Source organism: Callorhinchus milii, unplaced genomic scaffold, assembly GCF_018977255.1.
Source record: "Callorhinchus milii isolate IMCB2004 unplaced genomic scaffold, IMCB_Cmil_1.0 Scaffold2, whole genome shotgun sequence".
Classification (NCBI taxonomy): domain Eukaryota; kingdom Metazoa; phylum Chordata; class Chondrichthyes; order Chimaeriformes; family Callorhinchidae; genus Callorhinchus; species Callorhinchus milii.
The window spans coordinates 111,292,286-111,311,267 of record NW_024704743.1 but is presented as its reverse complement, the minus strand read 5'-3'; the positions used below and the strand labels follow the sequence as shown (position 1 = coordinate 111,311,267).

The 18,982-nt window shown below is 41.3% G+C and overlaps 1 protein-coding gene across 1 annotated transcript; it reads left to right on the top strand.

The window, feature by feature from the left end:
* Positions 1-1,379: 1,379 nt before the first annotated feature.
* Positions 1,380-18,483, top strand: zc2hc1a (zinc finger, C2HC-type containing 1A). Its single transcript, XM_007896794.2, has 9 exons — positions 1,380-1,458; positions 4,612-4,688; positions 6,634-6,750; positions 8,025-8,166; positions 9,140-9,282; positions 14,962-15,061; positions 15,382-15,481; positions 16,616-16,729; positions 17,821-18,483. Exons 1-9 carry the CDS (start codon positions 1,443-1,445, stop codon positions 17,996-17,998), a joined length of 987 nt encoding a protein of 328 aa, XP_007894985.1. The 5' UTR covers positions 1,380-1,442; the 3' UTR covers positions 17,999-18,483.
* Positions 18,484-18,982: the final 499 nt, after the last annotated feature.

The following is an 18,982-nucleotide window of genomic DNA, read 5'->3' as shown; positions in this document are numbered from 1 at the left end:
AGTGAGCAGGAAGGTCTGATCCCACACTTGGATTAAACCAACTGAGTTAGCCAGGATTCTTCCAATCCAACAACATTATTGCTTGATGAGGCACACTCCTGGTTGCTATAGAAGTCCAGGAATCATGTGCCACTTTCTCTTCTGGGTTTCTGTGTGTGTCGGACATCCTGCTGACCAAAAGAAAATTCTCATGTTACCACAAGGCCAGGTTTAGCTAAAGACATTAGCATGAGGCAATGAAGGAAAATAATCATCTTTGCATTTGTCATCGAGATGGCTCAAAGGGGGTCACTGGAATTACTGAAGTAATGATAACAACAATCCTTGCTTTTGATATAGTGCCTTATCACCTCTTCGAGACATCTCAAAGCGCTTCACAGATTATACTTAAAGTGTGGTGATTGTATATTTGTGGGTGAAACGTGGCAACTAATTGCACACTGCAGTGTCCCACAACCAGTTGTGGATTGAGTGACCAAATTATTATTATTATTTTTGGGGGGAGGGATTATTACCCTCGGAAAGCGATCTGCCAAGTGACTAACAACCAGGTTCCTACTGGTTTATGCACACAGCAATGTCCCCAAAAACAATCATGAAGTAAATGACCGATTTTATCTGGTTTGACACATATTCCAGCTATCATCCAGCTGAGTACTTAGCAAAGAATGTTACAAAAAATACTTTTGAAGAAGAATAATAAAATCCGTACTTTTGATATAGTGCCTTTCACATCGGGAGAGCGTAGCAAAGTGCTTCACAGGGTTACTGTAAAGTGCAGTGACTGCCAAATTGTGCGCAGCGATGTCCCATGAAGTGAACGACCAATTTTATCTGGGGGATTGTTGGCCAGGGACACGGGGGGAGTGAAACTCCCTTCTCTTTTCGAATGAGCTCTTTCACATTGACCTGAACAGTCAAGAGGGGACGTCGGTTTAACGTCTCCTACGAAGGGCGACACCAACTGACAACGTGGCTCTCCCCCAGCAACGCACCGGAGCCTCCGCCTCGACTGCGAGCTCAAAACCCTGGACGTCAAACCCACAACCGTCCGACTCGGAGGCGGCGGGGGGGGGGGGGGGGTGGCTACTGGCCGCGTGACCCGGGCCGACACGCGAATAAGCAGAGTCACTTTTCAAATCAGTCGAAAGTTGCTTGGAAGCGTAGTCAAAAAATAAATCAATCAATCAATCAATAAAGAAATCAATCAATCAATCAATCCATCAAAAACGAAATAAATAATATTTAAAACTGAGAAAACAAAATCCCCCCCAAACAAAAGATTTGCTCCAGGTTTAGATGGGGGGAGTCAGGGAGGGGCGTTTCGCCCCCTGGCGGCGGCGCTGCGCCTCTGCAGGTTCGGCCCAGAGTCTGGAGCCAATCGTCGCTGCTTTGGCGCTGCTTTGTGTTGGACGCAGGACCGCGTTGCTAACGAGAGGAAGATGGACGATGTGTGGGGTAAGAGTGCGGCGCTCTGTGGGTGTCAGTGCTATCCGTCTGCTCACCAGCTCTCCAGTGTGCTGAGGGGCACAGGTACACTGAGAGGGAGAGAGAGAGACTGAGGGAGAGAGAGAAAGGGGGACATATAGAGAGAGAGACTGAGGGAGAGAGAGAAAGGGGGACATATAGAGAGAGAGACTGAGGGAGAGAGAGAGAGAGAAAGGGAAACATAGAGAGAGAGAGACTGAGCGAGAGAGAGAAAGGGAGACATATAGAGAGAGAGACTGAGGGAGAGAGAGAAAGGGAGACATATATAGAGAGAGACTGAGGGAGAGAGAGAAAGGGAGACATATAGAGAGAGAGACTGAGAGAGAGAGAGAAAGGGAGACATATGGAGAGAGAGAGACTGAGAGAGAGAGAGAGAGAGAGAGAGAGAAAGGGAGACATATATAGAGAGAGACTGAGGGAGAGAGAGAAAGGGGGACATATAGAGAGAGAGACTGAGGGAGAGAGAGAAAGGGAGACATATAGAGAGAGAGACTGAGGGAGAGAGAGAAAGGGAGACATATATAGAGAGAGACTGAGGGAGAGAGAGAAAGGGAGACATATAGAGAGAGAGACTGAGAGAGAGAGAGAAAGGGAGACATATGGAGAGAGAGAGACAGAGAGAGAGAGAGAGAGAAAGGGAGACATATATAGAGAGAGACTGAGGGAGAGAGAGAAAGGGAGACATATAGAGAGAGATAGACAGAGAGAGAGAGAGAGAAAGGGAGACATATAGAGAGAGAGACTGAGGGAGATTGAGAAAGGGAGACATATAGAGAGAGAGACTGAGAGAGAGAGAAAGGGAGACATATGGAGAGAGACTGAGAGAGAGAGAGAGAGAGAGAGAAAGGGAGACATATAGAGAGAGAGGCTGAGATATGACGAGAAAGAAAAGGAGAAACACAGTGAGGGAGAGATACAGAGGGAGAGAGGTTGGGACGCAGGGAAAGGGACTGAGGTACGGACAGAGGGAGGGAAAGACACAGGGAGAGAGATGGAGATACAGAGAGAGAGGGAGAGACACAGAGAGAGAAAAGGGGAGAGGGATGTAGAGAAAAACTTGAGAGTAAGAGAAAAAGACGGAGGGAGAGAATCACATAGGGAGAGACAGAGACTGAGATAGGCAGAGAGAGAGGGAGGGAGAGAGAGGGGGGGGAGAGAAACACATAGGGAGAGACAGAGACTGAGATAGGCAGAGAGAGAGGGAGGGAGAGAGAGAGGGAGGGAGGGAGGGAGGGACACAGGAAGAGAGAATCAGTCAATTTCTCCTTCACAGAGCCAGAGAAAGGGCGAGTCAGTCAGTGACTGCTTCGCCTGAACCTTTCTTTGCCTGTTTGTGGAGAGTGAGAGACAAGAGAGCTCTGGGTCTCTGACACACAGACAGACACACAGTGAGCCTGAGATGGGGAGACTCTTGGCTTCCCAGCCTTGGGTCCCCTCCAGTCGTGCAGCATCGTTTTGGGATAAAAGCCTCGCCCTTAATGTTCAAATTCCGACTGTTCCTGATCTCATCTGCCCTGGGAAAGACATTTACACGTTGCATCCAGAAGAGTGATCAGCAATGAGTGTCAAATAATCATTGCAGCAATGCCTCTATAACCCCACCCTGAACTGATTTGCTGGGCAGTATTCATGGTTAGTTGATCCAGTATATACAGCAAATCATATAACATCCTCAGCATTTATACTGTACATTTTGCGTGCTTTGTTTTGTTCTATTTTATTTATAACTACGACTGTGTTATCTTAATCTTTTTCATCAATTACAATATTTTATAACCTGGATCTCGGTTAGCAGTCTCTGGTGCCTCTAGAGCCTGGAGTCAGAGAGGCCATGAACCAGTGGGGTCATTGCAGACTCATTGTGCCAGTGGTTAATTATTTTATACAGCGTTCCACCTAATCAGCTTAGAAGAGAATAACATCTTCGTAAGTCAGCCATTGAGTCAGATCTTGTATCCCTAATTGCCCCCCTTTTCCTTTATCCGTAAACTCTACCAAATGGTGACTTTATAAGTGCCTGAGGGCATAATTTTCTCTCTGACTTAATTATGTAAATCAGTTTGATCTGAATGGCGTTAATCACTTTCTCTTTCATCTATTTGCCTGTTAATGCCTTTACAGTAAACATCCTCAGATGGCCTTAATAAGTTTTGCAGATGTTTTCCTTCCTCTTACTCTCTTCTCTATCCACCCCCCCCACCTGTCCTTGTATCCCTCAAAGGAATCACGCTGAGTTAGTTTCATAGGATTTTATTGTGTATCGAATGTGTATTTTATGAGGACACTGTAGTTGTTTTTTGCAGTTCTAACTGTATACATCCTCCCGACATGGGACGTCCTCCCGACGTGAAAGGCGCTCTATAAATGGAATCTTGTTGTTGTTGTATACTGTTTGGACACCTGATCATTTTGAAAGGTCATGAGATTTGGGCAAAATAGCTTCTCGACAGCATAAACCAAGACCACATGGATCTGTTGTAACTATTCACGTGATATTTCATTAATTCAGTAACAAGACTACAAATATTCGTCTTCAGAAAGAATCAAGTGTTCTTAAAAACAGGGATTTGGAGCCACACCGCAGGGAGATCATTGACATTAATGGGCAGATCGAGAGCAGAAAGAGGGACTTGTGCAGCCCACCGGGGGTTGCGTGTGAAGAGCTTGTCAGTCATGTGCCTTTAAGCTCAGAGAGAAATATGTCCCAACAATCAAAATATTCCTGAGTCGTGAAATGGGAAAAAAAATCTTAACAAATTCAGAATTTGGTATAAGAGAATATCTTGAGTACAGGAGGTGTAATTTACCACAAATGCAGATTTTGAGCAGGGAATGTAGCAATCTCTGCATTGCCCCTCAATAAACCTAATTAGCATTAAGCACACTGGGACCCTACCCTGCAAGAGAGGTGCTATATAAATGCAAGTATTTATTGTTGTTGCAGCATTGTAAACATTCAGGCCAGTGGTTCACTGGGTCTTTGTTTGAAGTCATGACGGCACTGAAATCAGTCTAGAGTCTTCATTTAGGAAACAATCCTTGACTGTTTCTCATAGTGCAGCTTTGCACAACAGTACACCTTTATAAGTGACCATGCATTAAATGCTGACATTCTGTTTACAGTTTCCGATGGCACTCCACTTCAAAATGATCTGGTACCTTGCAGAATTTGTGGAAGGACTTTTATAGCAGCGACACGGGTGAGTATATGATATCAAACTAACTGTACCATTCCCCAATTTGTATTTGTCGGGTCGCATTGAGTTATATGAACTGTCTCTTGGGATTATTAGATAGTAATCAGAACCACTATGTATAATAGGGCCCGGCAAATCAAACTGAACTAGAACCTATGATGTCAACCTTTTAGAAGTGAAGGTTTGAAAATTTGACTTTACACAATAACCTCTAATTGTCTAATTTTTTGTAATGATTGTAGATTATACTATTAATTTGTGAAACTGGAATTAGCTACGGTGTTTAGTTGTGTAGAAATATTGTATCCTTTAGGATTCTGCACAGAATCTTCCTGTTAGCTTAATCAATGAATTCAATGAAAGAAGAATTATTCTCCAGTTGTACTTTCTATCATGTTCCATATACGCTGACAATCAGAGGGCAACCATGTACTGCAGGTTAACTTGCAATGTCAGTACAAGCTCTGGAAATGGTGCAAAATGAATGGATTCTGCCTTCAAGCAAATGTGTATCTGCAATTGATGTGATACTGATATGGATTTGGAAGCAATGTAGCATAGTCAGAGCAACGTTTGTCTAATTTTTTTCATTATGCTTGCTTTAGGACATGACCTGTTTTGCCTGCCTTTCCTTCTTCCCCATTTTTATTTTGCATGCACATCAGGTCTCCTAAGACATATTTGGTATGGGAACAATTATAACGTTTCAGTTTCCAATACCCTCATCCAAATTGGAACGCAGAATCTGGTTATGACATTGTTCCAGTGCAAAGACCTGCATTACTCAGCTTCACAGCACAATACAGGAAGACATATATTGAATCTGGATTAAAAGTTGTGACTTTCCATGTGTTTGTTTAAACTTACTCTCATCTCCTCACTTCCATGGGCACCAGTTGGTCTCCGGTACTACTTGTAAGTAGTTTCGTCACGTGAGCCCAGGCAGTGAGAGCCACAGAATGCGTAACTGTGGGGATATCCTACTGAGCCTGATCTTGTCCTCACCTGGGGTCCACGTGAACACTTTCCAGAAGGGAATCACTAAAGTTTCACAATCAGCTTTTTGTAGCATTTGGAGAAAAGAAACACGCCACGTATTTGCTGATGTTTCGACGAGCATCAAAGCAGCTGATCATACAACATGAACTAACTCCCCTGGCCATTGGAGCAAGGGTTTCTGTTGCTCACTGCCTGTAGCTGACATCTGCAGTTAAAATGGCAGCCCCTGATCCTGTTCCTGTCTGTTTTAGCTTTATATACAGATTAGTTCTAAGAATATCAAAATTTTTGAAGCCCTTGTTATGAGTAACTGGGGAACACTAGGAAAGTATACTTTTCCTTGTCTTTGTTTCCCCTTTACATTTCTCTAATCTGAAACTGTCATGAAGGGTAAAAAGATGTATACTGCATTTTATTATGCGTATCTCATTCCTGCTGATTTTTATTGAAATTTCTACAGTTGTCTATCGGATGTTCGGATTTTCATTAAATTGGCGCATGGTTGGGAATTGCAACAAAAGAATTCTTTTGATAAGAGACGAGTGAGATCATTGGCTTGCATAAATATTTGTTCCAAGAAAAATAGAAATGTATTCCCGTGAATTTAACGGCGACTCTTTGTTTTGCACCGTAATCGTCTTTTCGATGGATTACAACATTTTCATCTGTATGGAGGGCTCGTCGAAATAATTCTTATTCCTCAGGTTGCCTCATAAGTGACCCTTGTAGTCCAAGTACAGAGTAGGCTTTGTCAATGAACGTAGCCTGATGGAAGCTCTTCATTACGTCATAAATTAGCAGTTCTACAACTTTATTTAAACCGTTTTTGTCCTTTTTCTTTCTCTTGTAAACGTGAAAATCTAAGATTGCAGTTTTGTGGATCTTGGCAGAACGGTAAAGTTCCTGGAATTTTGTGTGTTGACGGCACAGCTGTGTTTTTTGTCTGCAGCTAAAGCATGAACCCATCTGTCAAAAAAATACTGCCAAAAGGAGGAGGGCCTTTGATTCGAGCAGGCAGCGAGCTGAAGGCACCGATATTTCTACCTTAAAACCTTTGAAGCCCAGGGTATGTAAATAAAAACTTTTTTTAAGAAGCACTAACAGGAAGTGAGGCTTTAATTTGTATTTTTTTTAGAAAAGGGATGATTTTCCAGGTGGGAATGTAGTTTAGTAACTTGAAGGTTATTGCTGGTTTTCGTTTCACAAGCATGTGCCCTAACATGTTGAGAACCAAGCAAATTCTTGATCCTCTTCTGCATTGACGCACATGGCTGGAATTGTTTCTCAGAACAAAGTACAATGCATTTGTCAGCAGTTCTGCATTTTCTGTGTTGGTCTACTTTGCTCTTGCGACAACATTTTGATTTCATGCTAAAACTCAAGCAAACTGCAGGGAAACTGCAGAGGAATAACCACAGCTAATCACTTTGACAGGGAATGGAAAGCAGTGTAGAGGTAGAGATTCCTTCATCTGGAACAGTCTAGTGGTCGACATTATAGTGCTTCCAGCTTAAGGACCTGTTGCTCACTGGACTAGGAATTCTGGTCAGTGGTGAGTTTGCTGGTCTTAGCTGGGGCTACATGAGAAAGCTAAATTAGCCCTGGTCTTCCCAGCCGGGTTTTCTATTCTTGGTCTCTCTGTAAGCATCCTCCACTATTTGAGTGTCTATGTGTGTGTGTGTGTGAGCGAGGAGAGGTCATGTCTGGCTATGATCCCGTCTATGGTTGAGTGACTTGCAGGTGCTCACAGTTAAGGACTATGAATAATAGACACTTGGTGCAACCAGCACCTTTATAATAATAATTATAATGATAATCCTTGCATTTGATGCAGGGCCTTATCACATTGTTGAGACGTCTCAAAACGCTTCACAGAAAATACTGTAATGCAAATGACTGTATATGTTGTGTGCGAAACACGGCAGCTAACTGCGCACAGCAGTGGCCTACAAACAGTTGTGGATTGAGTGACCAAATTATTGTTGTTTTTTTAAAAAATTGAAGGTATTTTGAAGGACCTGTGGAAAATTTGAAGGATCTGTGGAGATGCTGCAAAGAATGATCACATGTTTTCATTTACACATAGAAGAGCCACTTAAGGAACGCAGCAATCTTTTAAGGCATCTTGTGTTTTTATTTCTCTTTCCCCTCTCTGTTTCTATGCATTAGTTATTCTACGGTAAATAGAAATAAACCTCTATTCTAGGAATATAATCATATAAAATATATCGTCATCAACCTGCTTTACTCGGATGTCCTTTGTTTTTGTGAATGATCATTTACTTCTTTTTTCCATGTTGGGTAAATTAGTTACTATATTTTGATCTTGACAATCTTTAGCCTGAACCTCCCAAAAAGCCTTCAAACTGGCGAAGGAAGCATGAGGAGTTTATTACCACCATCAGAGCAGCCAAAGGGCTGACTCAGGTAATGAAGGAAGGAAGACCCCTCCCACCGCCACCTCCCCCCTCATACAATCCAGGTATGGAATTGGGTGTTGACAAGGTAAATGTGCTAAATTAATCCAATGTACTTCAGTGGAAACGCACTATTCAAGCAGTCTATTTTATTCTCACCAGCAAGTTTTAGATTCTGGTCATTACAGTTTTATATGGAAAGGATACAAAACACACACTGTGCAAAATGTGGCTCAAATGTGCATTGCCCACATTACTAATGTATGCACAATGTGAATTTCAGCTGTACCTTGGAGCTCCATGAAAGGTCATTGCATATGTAGGGCAGTTTTTACAGTGGGCAGCTCTTTGGGAACATGAGAGAGAAGATATGTGGGAGGGAGGAGAGGGAAGACAAGATGCTCTAAATCTGACAGCGTTCTTGTCAATTTTAGAGTGAAAAAGAGAAGTGTAAATTGCTTTAAAAATATATAGACCTGAGAGTAGGAAAGGAAATCAAGTGGAAATGCTTGTTTAAAAGCTCATTGAGAGGAAAAACTAGCAAAATAATTTTAAGGGGAGAGGGGAAAAAGTGAGAGAACTCAAATAAAGCAAAATGTATGACGTGAATCTCAGATATATACTTAAGGCTACAGATACAATTGTTTCCTTTTTTTAAAAAAATTCAAAGTACAAATACAGCTTCAGTTTGTAAATTGGATCTTTCAATACAATTTTACTAGAAGTTTTATTAAAGTGCTTTATTTCAGTATGTCCTACATTCAGTGCATTCAGAGAAGTGTTTTACATATGTCCATATGCGTTGCAAATGTAATGAGGGCTCTTTGGTCTTATTTTAATCCACAGTCCTGATCCCAGACCACTCATCACTCTGTGTTCTTTTGGTATCACATCTTCCAAATACAATATCATTAAGTATTCTGGAACACACTTTCAGGCTTGATATCTGTTTGACCAAGCCAATTGACCTTGCACACTGTATCTGTTTCATTGGGCAAATTGTTCTGATCTTTTGCCTGTCTCAAATTTGTGTTTTAGATTACATCCAGTGTCCGTATTGTCAGAGAAGATTTAGCCAGAGTGCAGCAGACAGACACATTTCTTTCTGCAAAGAGCAGTCTGCACGTATCACTAAGCCCAAACTCGCTGCTGTGAAAGGGAAACCGGCTGCTCAAACACAGGTGAAGCCACAAGCTATCTTTTTTACTAACAACGCAATTCTATTGGAGACATTTTTGTGGATATTTGAAACATGAATTAAAATGATTTTATTATATACATTGCAGGCAAAAGGTGCTGATAGCTAAAATATTAAATATGCCAGGGTACCCTTTGATAACTTGGCTCTCCAAGTCCAATATCTAAATGATCACATTATAACCGAAGAGCTAAACAATAGCTGACTTCTGGATCGTCATGTTACTGCTGATGTCAATTCTTGCATAAGCAAAAGGTGCCAATAAGGTCACTTCCTGGCATTGTTTCCAGGCTAAGCATGTAGGAGGTGACCTTAACAGTGCTTCTTGAACATAGTGGAACACACCGGAAGTGAAGTCAGTGGCAACCTGGAAGTTGGACAATTTTTAGCCCAAGAATTCAGCCAGTCAGCACACATAACCAGGTGCACCATGTTTCCAGTTAGTGAGAGTGCAGAGCATACCAGCGCTATAAGAGAATTAGCGCTATACCAGGGGGTGTACTGTAACCACATTCCCCCTGAATTAAATTGTCAGAATTACACTTTTAATATGTTAAATATTTCTCACCAAGAGTTTGGATGGTATTAATGTGATGGAAGTGTGAATCAAGCCAATTGAGATTGATTTCATTCACCTTCATGTCCTTCAGTCTTGAGCTGAACCCTGGAACAAAAACATTTGCACTATAGGTAATTGCTTTTTTTGACAGATTGAATATATTTACATTATTGCACAGGACATGCACAGGAAGCGATGTGCATGTTAATTCACTTTCTGTGAATTGAACATATGGAGTCCTGTAGCTCAGTGGTTAGAGCACTCGCTTTGCAAGCGAGAGACCTGAGTTCTATTCCAGGCAGGGCGAAACCTTGAGCAAGTTTCCTTACTCCACACGCCTAATAATAATCCCTCCAAAACCAAAAACAATAATAAAAATTGTTCATTTTCAATCTACGACTGTTTGTGGGACATTGCTGTGCGCAATTGGCTGCCGCGTTCGCCCACAAATATATAGTCAATTCACTTTAGAGTGTGTTCTGTGAAGCGCTTTGGGATATCCTCCCGTCGTGAAAAGCGCTATATCAAATGCAAGGATTATTATTATTATTATTATGGTCAGTGGTCATCTAATGACATGGAAGCGCTGCCTGGCAGCCAACTTTAGCAACCTCATTATAATGGGGGGGTCTGAATTCATAGACCCAAACTACTGTATTTTAATGGGATTGCCCTGTTTGTTGGCACAAATCACCCACAAAGTATACAGTCACTTCACTTTACAGTATATTCTGTGAAGTGCTTTGAGACGTCTCGAAGACGTGATGAGGCGCTATATCAAATGCAAGGACTTATTATTGTTGGTTTCAGGTTTTGAAACTCAAATCAGTTTCAACTTGGGTATCTTTTCGATGGAAATAGATGGCACGTGTAGAAACCCATCACCATTCTTAAAGAGTATCCAAACCAGACTGAGATATCACCTACACATGGAAATTCCCATATTTGGAATGGAATGTGCACTCTACCCAGATGGATCCACCCTGTTTACCTAATTCTGCAGAGTATGAGGCATAGGTTGGCAAGAGCTAATTTTCAATGAAACATTCCAGTACAATATACTCCTTTATGCTTTCCAAGACCTTATTATTATTAGTTGTCTTTTTTCCTTTCTGGTGACCTCCTTAACTAAAAGGTGTTCTCGCAGAGCTTAGAATAATATCTTAAGTAAGGTCTACATACCTCAGTTATGCCAGGGAATAATATCCACTAGCTGACATCTATTTTAAGGTTAAAAGTTATTTACAGCTCGACTTTTATTCAGTATGCGATACAATGCAACAACCTAATCAGTCTTTCAGACTAACAAGGCTGAAATCTGACAGTGACTGTAATACACTCTGTGGGATTTCTCATGTTGTCACGGCTGGAGTTTATGTCCTGGGTTTGCGACTAGAATAACTTTATAAGATTGCTGTGCTTCACCAGGTCACAAGAGATTTGGGTGAAGGTGATTGTTTGATCTCAATCTACCAGAAAACAAACACTACCATCTTCCCATTCAACAATTTTATTATTACTATTATAATAACAAGCAATTTCTTACATAGGTATGCCCAACTTCACTGACCCTTCCTGGTAACCTGTTTCAGCGTCTTGTTGCCCTCGCTGTAAAGAAATACTTCCTTTGGTCAGTCCTAATGTTGCCTCTTTGAGCCCTGAATCTGTGCCATCTTGAACTGCTGCTTTATGTTTCTGAAAGTATTGTTCAGGTTGTTTGGGGATTACTTTCACTGTCTGTGGCACGCCTATAAGGTCCCCTCTCAGACATCTCTTTACAAGTCTGACAAGCCATAGTCGTAGCTCATCCCTCTAAAACACTGGCAGCCAACCCAAGCTCGTGTACTGTCCCGCACCAGGCTTCGGGACCACATCACTCCCACCCTCGCTCGCCTCCACTGGCTCCCCATCCCCCAGAGGATCGATTTCAAGATCCTCATCCTCACCTACAAGGCCATTCACAGCCTTGCTCCCTCCTACCTCTCCGACCTACTATCCCCCTACCTACCTGCCCGTACCCTCCGTTCCTCTGGCTCCGGTCTGCTCCACATCCCCCGCCCCAACCGCCCTACCATCGGTGGCCGGGCCTTCAGCCTCTCGGCTCTGGAACTCTATCCCCCAGTGCCTTCGCCTTGTCTCCTCCCTTTCCTCCTTCAAGGCCGGTCTCAAGACCTTTCTCTTTGACCGTGCCTTCAGCTCCCCTCTCGACTTCTACCCCCTCCTCGCTCCCTCCCTTCCCTCCCCTCACCCTGACCATTTCCCCCCCTGCTCGGGTCCTGACCCAACTGTACAGCGCCTTGGGACGTCCTCCCGACGTGAAAGGCACTCTATAAATGGAATCTTGTTGTTGTTGTTTATGGTCGGACAGAAGATAAACTTTCTTGGTTAAATACGTATGCCATAAATCAATAAATATTCAATCAAGAAAAAACAGAAAACACTACTGATGAAGCTCGGACTTACCTATACTTGTGCGAATGTTCGGGGTGGGGGGGGGGGGGCGCTTCTTGATGGTCCACGGATCACAGGTTGGCCACCACGGCTCTAAAACTAGGAATTTCTTTCCTGTTCATTATCTCTAAGCCAGGCTGACCATTTACGTTGCAGGGATCAGACAGTACGCAGTACTCCCAAGATTTTTAATATTTTGCTATCTCTCATTTATTCAAGTTGTACATCTATTGTGTTTACTTGAAAATGTTACTCCTCTGTACAAAAAGGGGCAGAAGGATAAACTCAGGAACTACAGGCCAGTCAGCCTAACATTAGAGAAACTTCTAGAGACTATAATCCGGGACAAAATAAATTTTCATTTAGAAAAACATGGGTTAATAAAGGACAGCCAACACAGATTTGTTAAAGGCAAATCATGTCTAACAAACCTGTTAAGAGTTTTTTGATGAAGTATGGAGAGGGTGGATGAAGGTAGGGCAGTTGATGTAGTTTATATGGATTTTCCAAAGGTGTTTGATAAGGTGCCACATAAGAGACTTATAAGCAAAATAGAAGCCCACGGTATTAAAGGGACAGTGGCAGCATGGATACAAAACTGGCTGGGAGACAGAAAGCAGAGACTGGCGATGAATGGTTGTTTTACTGACTGGAGGGAAGTGTGCAGTGGTGTCCCCCAGGGGTTAGTATTGGGACCACTGCTGTTTTTGATCTATATAAATGACCTGGCCTTAGATATAGGGAGCACAATTTCCAAGTTTGCAGATGATACTAAGCTAGGAAAAGTAGCAAACAGTGAGGAGGATAGTAGCAGACTGCAAATGGACATACACAGACTGGTAAAGTGGGCAGACATGTGGCAGATGAAGTTTTCATGTGGAGAACTGTGACGTGATGCATTTTGGGAGGAAGAATGAGGAGACGCAATGTAAGCTGGATGGTAGAATCTTAAAAGGGATGAAGGAACAGAGTTACCCTGGGGGTTACATAAGTAAATCTTTTAAGGTGACGGTCGGGTAGATAAAGCTGTTAAAAAAGCATAAGGAAAAGTAAGCTTTATAAATAGGGGCATAGAATACAAAAGTCAGGAAGTTATGATGAACCTTTATAAAACATTGGTTAGGCCTCAGCTAGAGTACTGTGTTCAGTTCTGGGCAGCACACTTTAGGAAGGATGGCAAGGCATTGGAGAGGGTGCAAAGGATGGTACCAGGAATGAGGGATTTCAGTTATCAGGAGAGGCTAGAGAAGCTAAGATTATTCTCCTTGAAAATATGTTAAGAGGAGACAATAGAAGTTTTCAAAATTATGAGAGGTTTCAATAGGGTGAACAAGGAGAAAATATTTCCACTGGCAGGTGGGTCGGTAACCTAAGGACATTGATTTCAAATAGTTGTTAAAAGAAACAGAGGGGAGGTGAGGAGAATTTTTTTCACACAGCGAGTTGTTCGGATCTGGAATGCATTGCCTGAAAAGATGGTGGAAGCCAATTCAATAATAGCTTTTAAGAGAGAAGTAGATAACTATTTAGGGAAGGTAAGTTTGCAGGACTATGGGAGAGAGCGGGGGAGTGGGATTGAATTGGATAGCTCTTTTCAAAGAGCCAGCACAGACACGATGGGTTGAATGGCCTCCTTCTTGCTGTATAATTCTATGATTCTATAATTCAATATTCAGAATATTTCCGTTTAACATCAAGATCAAAGACTAAAGTGAGATAACCAAGCGTGCAAAACAGTCAGCAATGTGACGATTCATTAGGGTATGTAAAAAGGCAGCCAGCTCTGCCACGCCATCTCATGGTGCAAGCCACTATAGATGTTGCTGGGCACATTACATGGAATTAGTTTCGTCAAGAACAGTGACAGTGTAGGCAGGTGAGCAGTTCTGTTCTACATGTTGGATTTGCGGATGCCAAGAGTATAGGTCTACATTGTAAAAATAATATTCCTCGCCTTTGAAAAACACTTTATCCTTTTGAAATAAAGAGCTTCATTTATCTGTAAAGTATAGTGATTAACTTTACAGCCAATTTGCACACAGCATTGTCCCACAAACAGCCATGAAGTGAATGATCAATTTTTTATCTGGTTGATTGTTGGCCAGGACAGCAGAAGAAATGTCCTCCTCTTTTCATTGGCAAAGGCAAAGGTGGGACCTTGGTTTAAACATCTCATCTCAACAACACAACGCACAACCAGCACCGTGTTGGAGTATGTAAGCTTAAATGGTGAGATAGATGTATGAAAGGAATCTTTTGGGAAATTGGTAAAACCAGTTTTCAACTCCTGATTGACATTCTTCTGATCCACAGAACATATTAAACTTTAGAAAATAAATATTAAGCAAAAAAACAACTCAATAAATAATATTTAGGGTACCAATTCCCCCGCAAAAAAAAATGAATTGGTTATTCGTCTAATTGCTGTCATAGATTACTTGCCGCATCATAACATTTTACAGTAAATAATTTTGAGGCATTTTGACTTGGTAAGACACAATGTCAAATGCTGTTACAATTATCACCAGTGATAGAACAAGATGAGATTATTGTTTCCTTATCTTTGGGAAAATTAAATTTAAAGTTATGGAAAGTCTGTCAGTTGTTGGGGGAGGGTTAAAAGTCATTTTTATATATTTTGTGTTGATCTAGTTCAAGTCCCCTGTGCTTAAAAAGACAAACTCACCATCGTCCACACCTCCTGCATCGACACGGATTCCACTGCCTTCTGTCAGTGGGAAAACTGTAAGCGGTGAGTGGAGATTTTCTATTTTTACTTATCTGTAGAACCTTGAATGTTTAGCATGGGCTAATTAGATCTACCTCTCCCATGTAGCACTGTTTGAAGGTTAATGCTAGTTAGTTAGTTATGTGATGGGCAAAGTTTAATCTGTGCCATGGGTGAAGTAAAATTACGTTAAGGTGAATCTGTCTCGTGGACCTTTCAAGCACAGGCATAGAGAAATAAAACAGTGTAAATAGTCGTTTGTTTAAAAAATAGTTAAGCAAATTGTGTTTTGTAATAGATTTGTATTTAACAAAAGATGCATTGACTATTTTGATCTTCTGCAGGTTTTGCTACCCCCAAAGGCAACACGTCTCCAGCCAGTGAGTACAAACTGCGGGAGGGATCACCAGCAAAGCGGTTGGGAGCAATAAACCACCCAACAGGGTGAGAATGAATTGTAGTACCTCTGACTATCAATTGGATATGGGCCATTCCAAGGAAATTGATCTAAAATTACTAATACTTGGATGGGGTATTCCTGTAGATCTATGCAAAAACTAGCCTTAAAACTGTGAACAGTCTTCGTCTCCTTGGACAACTGATGGACAATGAAGGTGTATTTCCAGAACTGAAGTGTGTTTATATATTATATTTAATGGGGCTATATACTTCTTTACATATTGTTGTCTTCTGCTTCTTCCTCTGGTAATATTCTTTTTGTTATCCCAGGGTAAATTTCTCCAGGAAATCTACCAACGCAGCTGATCTGAGTAGATGTCACACATTTGCCCGGAAATGCTGATTTTTATTTTTGATTGTTTTTAACAATGACTTCAATTTAACCATCCTGAAGTTTTATTACTGTAATATTGGGTTGGTTACTTTTTACGTTTCAATGTTTACATGCTGAAAATGTGCAATCTATAGAGTACAGGGACTGCAGTTTCTATAGGCCTGCCAGCGAGATATGGATTAGAGAGAGTGACTTTTACATAGAACTTGATAGAATCTATGGCACTAAAACATGCCATTTCAGCCAACGCAGCCATGACAGTATTTATACTCCAGGCCAGCCTTACTTCCTTCCCTTCGTGTATCATTCATGATTCTTTTTAAATGCATTGATGCTTTCTGGTTCAACCACAGCTTCCAACAGTGAATACTACCATTATCACCACCCTCTGTGTAAAGAAGTTCCTCCTAAACCCTATTTTACATCTTCTGGTGATTGGTTACCTGGGGGAAATTAACATGGCATCTCCAACTGCTGTATCTGAATTCCCTTGTTCAATAAGAACTGAAATGGTGCCTTATTGTACGGTGTTTTGTAGAAAGTGGTAACTTTATTTGATATCCTACATAGAGGGAATGTTTAATGCAAAAATTGGAAAGATTTTCCATTTCTCAAGCGGTTTTCAAGTTTCTTAGGAAGCTGAAAGTGTAAATCTGCTGATTTTCACTCCCCCACCCATTTTAGTACTATATGCTTTGGAGCACACAAGCTCCTAGATTTTACTTTAATCTGAACTATTTTTGTGGACATTTTTGTTACTCTATTTTATTTTACCTTAATTTCAGAGGTGCTTCTGGTATCAGGGCTCGGACTCTCACACCACCGAGTGTAACCAGAAATATCACTTCAACGGCCTTGGTGAACAGGAAGAAGGGCTACAATGCTGAGAATTACACACGGTAAGCGTATAGTGTATGGGAGGTGCAAGTGTATTTATATGTATATTTTAGAAAGTTGCATTCTGTGTCCAGACTTGTGTACAGTTGGATGGGCCACATCAGTCAATTCCTGCCTTGCTATAGTGGTAGAAAAGGCTGATGATATTATTCTGGTTGCAGGGCGAGCCCATTGCCCTAGTTTAGCTTGGGTCCACTGATAGCTTGGATTTACTACAACTTGATAATAATAATCCTTGCATTTGATATAGCGCCTTATGTCTTCAAGACGTCTCAAAGCGCTTTACAGAATATACTGTAAAGTGAATTGACTGTATATTTTTGTGGGTGAAATGCAGCAGACCATTGCACACAGCAGTGTCCCACAAAGAGTCGTGGATTGAGTGACAAATTACTTTATTTTTTTGGAGGGATTATTACTCCCGGTAAGAAATCCCCCCAATCGACTAACAATCGGGTTCTTACTTACTGCTAGGTAAACAGAGGCATGTGGAGTAAGGAAACTTGCCCAACATTTCACCTTGCCGGGAATTGAACCCAGGTCTCATGCTTGCAAGACGAGTGCTCTAACCACTGAGCTATTGGACTCCACTTAACTTAAGCACGTTATAAGACCCCCATTGTATGCACATACGTACAGGAAACCAGAACGACCCATCAGGCTGAATACTTGGAGCCAAACCACTGCATTATAACAGGGTCGGCCTGATTTAAGGTTAATTAAATCTGATTTAAGATTAAAGCTAGTAATGCTTTCCCCCTCCCACAAAAGTTCAGAATCTTTGTAAAATATTGTTGTGTGTGTATATATCTGGGGATCATTGTTGCAACTTTAACTAATGTTATTCTTGCCATTAGTGTATTTAGCTCAGATGTGGTGGGCTGGGTATAAACAAAAGGAGCATTGCAAGCACAGATGAAGTGGTATTCTAAGGCCATAAGAACTTTAGTCGGATATATTGTAGAGAACAAGATTGAGAGTTGCCAGGGATTTAACCTTTATTTTGATTCTTTTGAAATGATTCTTTCTTTTGAGTATAATTGATAAAACCTGAAAAATAGCTAATTCACTAAAGTGAATTTTGTTTTCCCAGGAACAATATCAAATCAGGTTTTGACACTGGAGACGATTCCTTGACTTTAAACGATAGGAGCATCAAGAGTAGTGATCAAAATCAACTCTCAAGATTTTGCCATGATTGTGGAACCAAGTATCCTGTAGAGTGGGCAAAGTTCTGTTGTGAGTGTGGGGTGAGAAGGATGACCCTTTGATCACGCAGTATGTCTTGATGAAAGCATGTTAACATGATTGAAGTTCACAAGTTTAAATGTTGCTTTCATTAGCTAGTATAATCGACTTATACTCGAGGTGGGGGGTGGCCTTTAGTTTGCTTTGTATTTGGTGTTGTGCACAATACTTTGGCAAAGGTGGCATAACGAAAAACACTAATATCATTCAAGTTGATTTTCTTTTGTATCGCTTCAAATGCCAATTGAAATTCTGTCAGGGTTCCCCATAGAATTTATTTGCTAAGCAACTGCTATCCAAGGACAAGTGCACATTGCCAGAAACCCGTAGGTAAATGTTGCTTGTTCCTGTTGTTATGAACAGCTGTACAGATTTGGAGCAAAAACATTTAGGGAATGAACATCCACCTTGGGTAGTTTAGGAGACATCCTAATAACCAAGTACATGATGTTGAATACATTTAAGTAAGCATGTACTGTACTTCATATTTAGATAGAAAAATTAAACTTATCTCACAGTGGTTCAATGGTAAATTTTAGTCCAAAGAATAATCTGTTGACAGTAAACTTGTTGCTCAAGTGTACTGGAAATGTCAGTTGTTTTCTCAAGCTCTCGATTTATGATGAACTTTCATCATTAATGAGCTGAATCACTTGAAACTGGTGAGAGAAAGAAAAGTTAAAATCTGCATTGGCTTGGATGGGACTCCAAAATTCAGACGGCAATTTAATTGAGCAATAATAGCTTTGAACTTAAATTTGTCTTGTTGCTTCCTGCTGTAATTTTAAATGGTGCTCAAGAATATGCCACTATTAACTGGGAAATGTGGAAGCACAGTACATGTGTGATAAATCATGAGTGTGTGACATTTGAATTCCAAAACTGGCCTAGCATTCGAGAGGGGACTGTGATCATGGGTTCTACACATTATTTAAAAGATACAGTTCAGCCAACACAGTTCTGTCAGCAAGTGATGGGAATCCTCTACACCAAATTCTGAGGAACGA

Coding starts and splice junctions, on each gene's coding strand:
- zc2hc1a (XM_007896794.2), top strand. Junction 6,751..8,024: donor TAAAACCTTTGAAGCCCAGG/GTATGTAAATAA, acceptor GACAATCTTTAG/CCTGAACCTCCCAAAAAGCC. Junction 16,730..17,820: donor AATGCTGAGAATTACACACG/GTAAGCGTATAG, acceptor TTGTTTTCCCAG/GAACAATATCAAATCAGGTT.